This window comes from Corella eumyota, chromosome 3 (genome assembly GCF_963082875.1).
Source record: "Corella eumyota chromosome 3, kaCorEumy4.1, whole genome shotgun sequence".
Taxonomy (NCBI): domain Eukaryota; kingdom Metazoa; phylum Chordata; class Ascidiacea; order Phlebobranchia; family Corellidae; genus Corella; species Corella eumyota.
Window position 1 is genome coordinate 20095488 of NC_137492.1, and position 12021 is coordinate 20107508.

The 12021-nt window shown below is 30.4% G+C and overlaps 1 protein-coding gene across 1 annotated transcript; it reads left to right on the forward strand.

The window, feature by feature from the left end:
- Nucleotides 1–3153: 3153 nt before the first annotated feature.
- Nucleotides 3154–5519, forward strand: LOC145746042 (E3 ubiquitin-protein ligase PDZRN3-like). The gene is made up of 3 exons (XM_082564222.1): nucleotides 3154–3284; nucleotides 4625–5185; nucleotides 5427–5519. The coding sequence occupies exons 2-3, from the start codon at nucleotides 4694–4696 to the stop codon at nucleotides 5517–5519; spliced, it is 585 nt and encodes a 194-aa protein (XP_082420348.1). The 5' UTR covers nucleotides 3154–3284; nucleotides 4625–4693.
- Nucleotides 5520–12021: the final 6502 nt, after the last annotated feature.

The following is a 12021-nucleotide window of genomic DNA, read 5'->3' on the forward strand; positions in this document are numbered from 1 at the left end:
GGAGTAACTTTAACACTATCTTTTTATGACTTAAATACAAACTTATCTCTAGTTTGGATAATTTAAAGCTGGATCTATTATCTGATTATTAACCTGCTGCTGATGGGGTTTTGAACTTCTCTAAAGTTTGAAAGTAAGTACCCCATTGTACCCGTTTACCTATTTTTAGTTCATGGTTACTAACTTATAGCTAATAAAAGTGTTATGTAAAACAGTTAAGAATCAAACTGTGGGCATGTAGTACAACAGAATCATCTAATAATAACATTAGTTTCTAAAACTTATAAAAATTCTTACAAATTACAAACCACTTATATTTGTTTTCTTTCAGGGAGACAATTGTTCTAAAATGTTGACGTCTTAACGGGGTAACTTACTCCCCCCACGTTTTATAGTGACCTTGAAGGTGTTATAATGACTTTAAAAAGGTTATGGTTTCCAAGCACAAAACCTTCTCATTTTCTGAAAAGCCAGAGGGAGCAAAAATAAAGTGAGTTTTTGAAATACTGGGTTTGGTGACCATGCCATAGTATACTATAAAATCTTTATGTAAACATTAATACTTTTGGCATGTTTTAAATCATTAAATTGATTTTGTCATTTTTTTCCGTCGCATTGTTGTAATATTAATTGTATATCGTATTTATTATTTACTTTTATCAATGTGCGAAAAACTAAAATAATAAAAAAAAAAATCATTGACCAACTGTTAGCTTAATGTTTGTTAGTAGAAATTGGAAATTTTTAATTATAATAAATAAACAACAATATTTTTATGTTTTAATACAGATTGGGTACGAATTAGGTAGCCCGTGTTGTTGGATGGACGACAATCGAGTGAAAAAATGTGATTCCCGGGAATTTTGACAACTCTCCGTTATTCAGGTTAGGTTAACTTTTATAAGATATCAATTTTTAAATTGTAAGAAAAGCTAAAACTGGCTTTAAATTAATTTTTGGTATTTCCATATTAAATTTTTGGATATTTTTAAGAAAACGCGCTTTTAAAAACTGCCCTTAAAATAAAATTCACAATTTTTATTTTTTTGATTTTTATTTCAAAATCATTTCGTTCGGTTTTATGTTTAATAAATGAACTAATAGAAAAACATAAGTTAAAGGCACGATTGTTTATAAATAAATAGTGATTATGACGTGAACAATTAAAGAGAGTTCACGAAACGATTACTGCTTTAGAGGTAGCATTCTAAACTCGGAATGAAACTTTGTTTGAAACTTTGCTTGAGAAAAAATCCGTGTTAAATTAAATTTTGTTTAAAAGAAACTTCGTCGCGCCGATTATATACAAACCTTTGTGACGTCATAAATAATGTTCGTGACATCACAAATATAAATTACCTTACAAAGAATTTAAAGTTTTTGTCATCTTGTTCACCCAGCTACCCCATGCTCGCCGGGGAAGGGTGAAGTGATGACGAAAGCATGACGTGCATCGTTAGTGACGTCATCGGCACTCCATTGACCGTAAGGTGGCGCAAAATCGAAAAATTGGTCGGTCGAATCCGGGCTTCCTTGCGTCGAGTAACTATGCTGTTGATACGGCGAATAATCGATGACTTCACTACCACCATGTGACGTCATACCATACGTCATCATTTGATCTTGTTGTTGCTGGGGTGGAGTTGCATAAGTGACGTCATCTTTCCTCCAAGCTTCCATTCTTTGGATCCTGGACCTGAGATCTCGGTTCTCTGCTTCCACCATGCGGTTGCGATCCAGGAGTTCGGAGATCTGACGTTCGAGTCCCAACATCTTCGCCTTCTTCCGATCACGTGCCGCTTGTGCTGACTCCCTGTTCTTCAACTTCTTCCTCAATTCTTTGTCTGTCACATTCTCGAAGCTTTTCCGCGGGGTTGGTTGTTGTGGGATTATGACGTCACTATTAGTCGAGAGACCGTCGATGAGGTTGCGTCGCACCATTGTGACGTCATCAAACGATGGCGTAGGTGGTTGGTAAATAAAATTGTCTTCGTAATTGGGAAATCCCCCCGGACTTTGAACGTTTGTTCCCGTTTGTGACGTCACATCGAGGTTAAATTGTTGTGAATAATCGGGCGTTGATGACGTAGAAGGGGCTGGTGATGACGTATACGATGACGTCATTGACTTAACTGGTGAATGAACTGATGATGATGACGTACGTTCAAGTTTAATGACGTCACTGTAGTCACGTGATGTAGTTGCGAGCATTATTTAATTTTGTTTTTAATTTTGTCTCTGGTAATTAACAAAATTTGAATTAATTAAATTAATTAAACTTTCTTATTTCTCTGATTAGTTTTAAAACTATTTTAAAAAATTAATATTTAAAGTTTTAATGTCCTGCAATTTGTTTGGAAGATAATTGTTTTAATTGAACGTTCACGCAACTTCTAAAACAACTTCTAAACAACAACGCCCGAGGCTCCCGGTTCGAATCCCGCATTGTATATTCCCTGCAAATTAATTTTACGGCAATAAAAAATTTATAAGTTTATATATTTCTTGATTTAAATAATATTAAAGTTTTATTTTCGATATTTAACTTTTTCTAAACTTGATTTTTTTCCATAAACTTGAAGTCAAATTTAAAAATATATATTTTGTTTTTTCCGTTTATTCTTTTTTTTTAAAACGCGTTATTATTAAATCTTTTTATTCTAAATGATCTTTTTTAGCAATAATTGTTTTTATTTAACTCACTAAAAACTTGAAAGAAAAAATTGAAAACTGCAAGGACCCGAATGCTTTTTTTAATTTTAATATTTTATAGAAAACATTTTATTTTATTTTTACTCATTTTTTAACTAGATTTAATCTGTAAAAAATTTATTTCTTTATAGACCTTGTTTCTAAATAAAAAATTGTCTAATTTTTTAAAAACATTTTTTTTAATATTCTGAATTGAACATTCTTGCTTCTACTTTAAACATACACCTTCTATGACATCATAAACTACTATGACATCACAATCAAACTAATCGTTTATAGGGTTGTAACGCAAGAAAAAAGAAGAAATGAAATCCGCTGCATGTGCTGCTATCTAGCGGAACTAAATTACAACGATTTTCGAAATAAATTTTAAACGATTTTATTAATTTAATTTATTGGCTACTTGCAAAGTTATATTTAAACCCATTAATTGAAACATTATAAAAAATTAGTTTTAGCCTAATTTTGTTAAATTTAAACAAATATTTCAATATTTAATAATTGTTTTATTTTTGCAGAAGTTTTCAACCTTAGAACATGGAAGAATTTCTGTAAAGATAAAACAATTTTTGGTAAGTTTTTATAATCAATATTATTTAATTTAAATTGAAGTTTGTGATATTTTTGTTTTAAAATTTAAAAAAATATGTATTGTGATGTCATTGTTACGTCATAAACTTTAAACGCCGCCGTTTTTTTTAACTTTAACACCACTTCTCAGTTCATAAACTTTTACACCACCTTGTAGCTGGGTTGAAAACGTGACAATTTTGGATTTATTTTAAGTTTGGTAAGAACAATTAAAAGATAAAAATCACAAAGTTGGCAGAAGATAAAACGATTTTAAACCTAAAAAGGGAATGTTTATGTTAGGCTAACTATCCAAAACATTGTTCAACAAATTTTTACACGAGTTTAAGAAACTTTTTCCGACATTTTTATTAAAATTTTGACATTTTACAAACAGGAGAAAATTATTTTTCGTAATTTAATATTCTTGAACGTGATACTATAACAACTGTGACATCACAAATTAGTTTATTAACGACTCAGTTACAATAGTGACGTAATAAAAAAATTTCACAAATGCGGGGAAAATTTAAATTTTATTATCAAGTTTTGATTTAAAATGATTATAAATAAAAAAACTGGTCTATATGTGACGTAAGCATCTAAAACTGGTAAAAGAATTTACCAAACACCATGTTTAAGTAATGGTTACCATTTTAATTTATAAATGGCAAAAAATATGATTAATTTGAAATAAAAATTTTTGTTGATAAAAATCTCAGAATTTGATCAAAATTTTGATTTTATCACCCTCTCTCGTTTTGCCTTTTTCTATAGTGAGAGAGGCAATAAAATAATTGTGACGTGGGACAATAAAACGTTTGTTACGTTTGTAGATTTGCAAGTTATTTAACTTTTTAGTTTTAAGGTGTTGGGGCAGAAAAGAAAAAAAAAATTTAAAAGTTTTAATTTTTTTTTTTTAATAAATATTGGGATAAAGATTGTAAAAAAACGTAAAGTAATAAATTAAAATATTCTTAGAAGGTTAATTGAACGATTTAATTAATTTACAATCGTTTTATTTTTATTATTTTATTGCTCTTAATTCTCCCAGATTTATACAGCCAAGAAAAGGAAAATCAGTTCTTTAAAATAAGTTAGGGTCTGATCGTTTTTTACAAATAACTTTTTTTAAACGAAACAGTTAAACACAGATTCTTTCTAAAATTTGTTAAGAATAAAATAGTCGTCAGGCACAAATTATTTTTTTGTAGGTTTATTTAAACTAAAAGTTTAGGATCATTAGCAAAATTGCAAAAGTTTAAAATAATAAAAAAAATTTATTTAAACCTAATTTGTGTTTTTCAATATTTTGAAATTGTAAAACAATTTTTTATTTTAGATTAAGTTTTGCGGACAAGAATGTTTATTTAAATTTAAAGTTTCAACAAAATTGAAGTTCAACAAAACAATGGGATTCGACCTTGAACTTTTGACCTCTGAAGCCCCCGAAACTTTAATTTGTGGTTTGTGTGAAGGAATATTAGAAAACCCTCTCACGACACCGTGTGGTCACGTGTTCTGCTCATCTTGCGTCATCCCCTACGTCATCGATTCTGGGGGATGTCCCCGGTTATGTGGGGGTAACATTAGCGTAAAATCACTCAACCACGTCCAACCTCTTTTCGTCATGGTCGGTCAACTCGAGGTCAAATGTAACAACCCCGGATGTGATCACGTGACTTTATTATCCGATCTCGCTTCTCATTGGTCAAAATGCAAACACCAATCTCACGTGACCAATCTTGATCAATCGTGGGCTTGTGACGTCACAATGGAATCAAACGTGGAGGAGTTGAGAAGATTAAACAAGAAACTTCGACACGAAGTGGCGTACTTGAGGGAGCAACTTTCATCTTCCGGAGTTTATATAGCAACAAACGACATGAATCAATGCACAAAAGTAAGTTATCTTTTTATTTCTTACTGAAATTTTTTGCGACGTTTTTTGTGCAATTTTTTTGCAAAATTGCTCTTTGTTAAGTTTGAAATTTTTACTCGTTCTTAAATGCTCTTAATTTGGTAGCTGTAAAGAATTCAATGTGGTATTCACGATTTTCACAAAGACGTGCAAGCGTTGGGAGTTAAACTTGAGGGTATAGGGTCATCTATTTTGTATCTTAATATGTGGTATTAATTGTGAGTGTAACGATATACTAACATCAGGAATCCAACTCAGCACCTTAAGCTTTGTTGAAAGTTATTTGCTTGAGGCAAAGTTGTTATCTGGGTTGTAAACGTCAATCAATTCTCCGAGCTTGTATCTTATACCATCAGCTTTGTTCCTTTCACCGCCACAATGTCATATTTACATTTAAAATGAACGTAGTGAAGTGTTTGCGGCAGTGAAAGGGTTACTTCAAAGATTTTAAATGGAACGAGTTTGTTTGTGGACGAAACAACTCCGACATCGCTCCGTTAAAATCTTATTTTTAGAAAAATTTAAAAAGGTGTAACCTAATTATTTATCAAGTGACGTTATTAAGGATCACGTGACGTTAAAATGAACCACGTGACACTATTGTTTATGACGACACATTAAAACTCAACGACGGGAGATGTTAATTTAATTATTACGTCATTTTATGTTACCTTGTTACGTCACTGGTGTTGATTGTTGTAGTGTACTAGGGTTCACGCGGAGTAATATTTGCTAACTTGTAAGTAGTTCCTTTTGTTTACTTGTAAATATCAAACTGTGTCAACCACAAAACTAAATAATTGTTGTCCGCTAGATGGAGCTACCTGGACGGGCTTAAAGGAAAAAAAATTGTCAAAAAATATAAAATTTTTAAATCAAATTTTGTTAAAAAAATGTTTTTTTTAACAGGATTTAAATCTTTTAAAGTCTTGCGTTTTCGTTATATTTATAAATTATTGATATCTGACCTCAAGATCTTAAGTTTGAATCCCGCACACGTCAACTTTAATTTATCAAATTACCATAAAGTTTGTTGTTTAAACATTGAAGCTGATTGGTTTAGAGATGTCACGTGACCGAGTAATTCAAGCGGTTAATATTTAGCCACCAAACAATACCACCCCTGAGTTTTATACTTTGGGATTAAGTTGTCAAAACCTGGGTTCATATTTTACGCTTGGCCACCTTTTTAAATCGAACTTTGACCTTTTAAATTAGGAAAAATTGGGGTTAAGTTACAAGTTAAACTCGATTGCGATTTTTAACTCTTAAACAGCGGTGTTGGTGTGCTTTAAACGTGTTTGGTCGGCTCTAAGCGTTTGTTTAAGTTAAGGGGTTAAAAGTGTCAAAATTTACGGAATGTTATGAAATCATTCGACCGCAGAGCTGTCAATCATCTCCGCTTGATTGATCGCACATTCTTGGAATAATATTGATGGATTAAAATGGATTAAAAGCTGAAATATACAAAACATCAAAATTCGAATATTAATCGGATTTTTTTCGCAATTTTGTAGCGAGCGAAATCCAATTATGACGCATAATCACGTGACCAAGCGTGTGAAAATGATGACGTCATAAATTAGAAATTGTTGTTTATGTTTTCGTTTAACTTTGTTTTGGTTTTAAAAATTCGTTTTTTCTTTATTCGCTCACTTGTGAACGATAGTGACGTCACAAGTACAAAAGTGTTTGTTTTGTCATAATTGAACTTCCGGGATTTAGAATTAGAAGAACGACTTTTTTTTTCTAAATTTTTTCGAGAATTTCTGATTTATGAAAGGGCGTGAACATAGAATTGCTTTCTGTGATGTCATAAACTAAATTGAAAACTTTATTGTCGTGTAATATTCATCCGCGATGAGCTTTCTAATCAGAAATAAAAAATCTGCGTTGCAATAAAGAAGTCGCGCGACGTTCCTATATTGTGACGTCATAAAGATAATATTTTTTTAAATATGTTTATTTTTCTAATATTTAATATTGTTACATTGATTGTGACGTCACAGAATGGATATTGTGTCGAAACAATATCAGGTAATTAATAAAAGTCGGCGCGCGTCTTTGTTGTTTGTTGACGTAACAATGCTAGATTGAATCTTCAAACGAAGTGTCGACTTGACGATTTTATTGGCGCGACGAACGCGATCTTTCGCGATGTTTCGATCGTGATTAGATTAAAACAAAAACATTTTTATCAACAAGTTTTCTTGATTCTGTTGTAATTAAAACGTTACTGTTCAAAGTTTACATTGGACTTGAACTTCTATATTTGGAAATTTAGGTTTTTACTCTTGGTGGGAATTTAGTTTTTTTAAATGTTTTGTGATTTTAAAACAAGATCTTTAAATTGATTTCCAATTTTTATCTTCGTTCGGTATTTTTATCTAAAAATTGATTTTAATTTTTCGTTTATTTATAATTTTTAATGATTCAGAATCTTTTAAAGTGGGTTTAAGATTGAGATATTAATTGGTTTTATCGTATATTTAAATGTGGGCATATAAGGTTTATTTTAAATCTAACTGATCATTATTTCCACGATTTTTTAAATTAAATTTAAGTTTTTATAAATTAACAAAATTGCAGATTTTTAAATTTTAAATTTTTTTAAATCTCAGAGTTATTAAAGTTAAAATCTTGGGGCAAACAAAAGTTTTAAAAATCCAGAAATGTTACAACGACACTTCTCGCTTGACTGATTTTGTTTATCCAAATTATTTGCTCGTTTTGACATCTTTAAATATTATCCAAGTCAATATTAACTAGAGGTCGATTACCTCTGTGATGTCACATTACTACAATAATGACAATTCTTAATTATTATTACAACATTGTGGGTGTTTTTGTTGAGTTTATAAACGAATAAATTCATAAATTTTCTCATTAAGTTTTTAAATAAACTTCGCGTGCGTTTTACTAGGCTTCGTCTAGGCTTAGATCCACAAAAAATCACTTTTTCAAGCTTTAAACTGGTGCTAAACTCACAACCAGACAACTTTTCAATCTTTTTATTGTTTTGAAAATATTTGGCGCCAATATTTCGTCGCCACCTTCCTAAATTTTCAATTGGAATTTTAACATAAAAATCACCGTCGTATACTTAAGTATCTGTCGTATATTTAAGGATATATTATGAGGTTTATTGTAGCTTAATTTAGTTGGTGGTTAGTGTTCGGGTTTTGGTATTTCGGGCATTTCTTTAAAGTTAATGTTTACATCCTTATATGGGGTTTTATTCAAGTTAAAAATAAGGTTCTCCCGCGTTGTTCTTTTTCCGAGTTTATGTTAAGATCAAAATCAGAAAATTTTCTCTTCAAAGTTTAATTATTTTGGTTTTCAACAAAAATCTTTTTTATCTCGCGAGAATTTAAGGTTATTCAGTTCAAAATTTACATCAAAACAAATCGTTAAAAACAAAACTCTTTAAACACCAAATGTCAACTTTTGTTGCCTTTTTGTTTACAAAATTCCGATTAAATTCGTGAAAGAGTTAAATAAACATCGTTCCTATATTTGTTTTCCATATTATGATCAAACAAACCTCTCTTTGTGACGTCAGCAATTAAACATCAATAATGTCGCTAATAACCTGTCCATCACGTGACGTCACGGTTGTGATGTCACGATTTATAGGGGATTGTGACGTCACATAGGCGACGCCAACTCCTTTATCGCCTAGCTTGTTTATATTCGCATTTCATTCGTCAAGTTAACCCTTTCACCCCCAGGTTGCCACTTTTTGTGTTTGGTTTAAACGTACAAAGTGTTTCTCGTCGTTGAAGGGTGTGTTTGATGTTAGTTGGGTTTGAACGTCGATGATGGATCGAGTTTTATTATTTATTGGAAACTCTAAATTGTTGGAAACCCTGTTTTGCAAACATTTTCAGAAATTTAACTCAAATATTTTGTCGTCAAATTTGTTTTTAACTTGTTGATAAAACGTGACATATTCATCTTGTTATTATTGTTGGCGGAAGGTTAATTCGAGGCGTGGGTCGGGCTTAACTTAATAAGTTGACCTTGGGTTGACTTTCAAATTATCACAAACAAAAAGTTTTTAAAATTTAGGATGTTTTTAATTTTTAATTATCGATTTACTTGTTATAATAATACTTGATATTAATGTCTTTCGTATTGTTCGATCACAATCTTCGAACTAAACAAACATTATGACGTCATAAGCACCCGAATAGTTTACATTGTTTTGTTATAAATAGAAAGTTGAGGGCAAGGATTTAAAATAAATTCCAGGGAATTTTGGGGCAATTTTAAGATCACAATTAAAAGATAATTTCGGGAAAACCTTTCTCAATATTCTAGTTTTTTTATTTCAATATTTTTTCTCTTTCTGGGAAAATCGATCTCAAGATTCTTCAATTTCACGATTTATATTTTTACACCTTCCTATATTTCCTTTATAATGTCATAAAAAGTCGATTATGACGTAATAATGATTCTTATAATGGATATTGCATTAAAGTCTTCGGTTTCCACCAACTCTTTATTTTCCCACGATATTTTGTGGTTTCGTTAGAGCGACTTATCGCGTTTATACATAACGAATTTATTTATGACGTCACAATCATTTTAATGCTAAATCCTGACGTCATAATTAATCGATAATCCGTTCCCCACGTGACGTCTACTTGATCACGTGACTTACCTGGTTCACACGCAGACAATAATAAAGACAATGGAGCGATTATGACATCACAGTCTATGAATAAAAAGAACAAATAGTTAATCGCGTTTGTAAACATTCTAGAAATAGTCTGCTGTGAAAACTTATTAACATACCCCTGCTTCTTTGTGACGTCATACTATTATAATGTCACGTGTTCCAACAATGCGAGTTTATATAAACTCCCTGTTTATTAATTGTTGACTCACGATCGATGTTAAGTGACGTCACAATCACTTTTATATAAACTTCTTTTCAAAATTGACCCCCCAAGTTTATAAATTTATTAACCCATTCATATCTGTTTATGACGTCACTTTATGGTTTATTGTTAACTGTCAAATTGTTTTGATTGTCGGCATTGTTATTCATCCGATAACTTCCTGTTTATAATCACCTTTGTGACGTAATAAGGGTTAATGCAGTTTGCACAAAATAATCGAATTTTGAAACTTGTAATTTAATTCGGAAATGACGGGAATTGAACAAAGAAATTCACCAAACTTTATTATTACTCGTTAATCTGATTAAAACTAATAATTTTTCGGATTATTCGATAATTTAGCCCAAAATTAAAGGAAATCTCGTTTTTGTTTTGATCCCACGAAGTTTTACTATCCATAGTGACGTCACAATCATGTTTATGATGCCTGAATCACCGGTTTAACGAGCTTATTTATCGAAAGTTAAATATTGGATCCAAAATTGTTTTGCTTCGAATTTAAAATTGATTAAAAGTTGTTACTTTCTCACATCATAATACTTATATTGTGACGTCACAATCAACAAGGTTGTTATTATTTAAATTAAGACAAAGCATAATTGCAGGGTTGCCGTGAAAATCTCTTAATTCACATTTTAGTTTAATGCATGAGAACAATTAACCACAAAGCGCTTTAATGTCGACTCTGTGACGTCATAAAGTCAATAATTTAAAACTCAATTAACATTCCAGAACCGAATGAACAATTATTTTGGATTAAAATTGGATTAAAAACCACTTTTGCTGAAATTTCGAGAATTTTTTGAGGTTTTTAAATTTCAACTTTTTGCGCGGTTTTTTAAATCAGATTTTAATTTTATTTACCTTAAAAGAAAGTTAATCTTGTATTATATAACATATTATATAATGTTAAACAATCAGAAATTTAACTCTTAACAAACTTGTTTTATTTTTGAAAATTTTTTCAGTTAATTTTTAGTTTTTTCCGCGTCAGAATATAATTGTGTTTTGCCAACATTTGAGTGAGTTTTTAAGGTGAATTGAAAGTTGTTAAAATAAATCGTAGACAGGTTTTTACCCTTTTTGAGTCAATTATTTAAATTTGTTTGTTTTGGGGTTCTGCGTTTTGTGATTGATTAAAAGTTTTGTAAAAGTATAAACTTAAAAGTAGGTATTTTCAGGATTTCAATGTTTTTAAGTTAATGGAATTATTACTCCATATATTATTAGTTTAAATTTATTTTAAAACTTTAGTTAAAATATGAGTAACTTTATAATTAAAAGTTTTTATTTATTTTTATTAGTTAATATAGAACTGAGATTTAAAATTTTGTAAGTTATGTGACGTCATGGTTAAAACGTTTTTAAGGATTATAACGTCATACGTAACAAGATTTTAATATTCATGACGTCATATGTAAAAAGTTTTTAAGGTTGATGGCGTCATAAGTAAAACTTTTGTAAGGTTTGTGACGTCACAAGTAAAAAGTTTTAAGGTTTGTGACGTCATGAGTAAAAAGATTTTAATATTTGTGACGTCATAAGGTTTAAATTTGTTCAAAAAGGTTTAAATTTTAAGAAATCTGCGCTAATTCTGTAATAAAGTGCGAAGTTGAAAAGCTGAGGTGAAAACGATATCAGCCGTTTTAATTAAAACTTAATTTCAACTTCCTCCAAAGCTTTAAAGGAAACTTAATTGTCTTGATTGACAATGCATGATTGTTACCAACAATGCGACATTGTTATTAATCAAAACTATTTTGACAAATCGTAAGTGCGTGTCTATTTTTTACCGGATTTTAAAATTTTTTAAAGTCTACTTCGATTAAAGTAAGAATGTTTAAAGTAGATCCACTTAAACTCATAATTACACGATTTTCACTTCATAATCTCAGCTAAACGAGGCAATAT

What these genes read in the sequence shown, in the direction of transcription:
- LOC145746042 (XM_082564222.1), top strand. Translation starts at nt 4,694, where the DNA reads ATGGGATTCGACCTTGAACTTTTGACCTCTGAAGCCCCCGAAACTTTA. An exon ending in ACATGAATCAATGCACAAAA is followed by an intron (nt 5,186 to 5,426) that starts GTAAGTTATCTT and finishes ATTAATTGTGAG; the next exon opens with TGTAACGATATACTAACATC.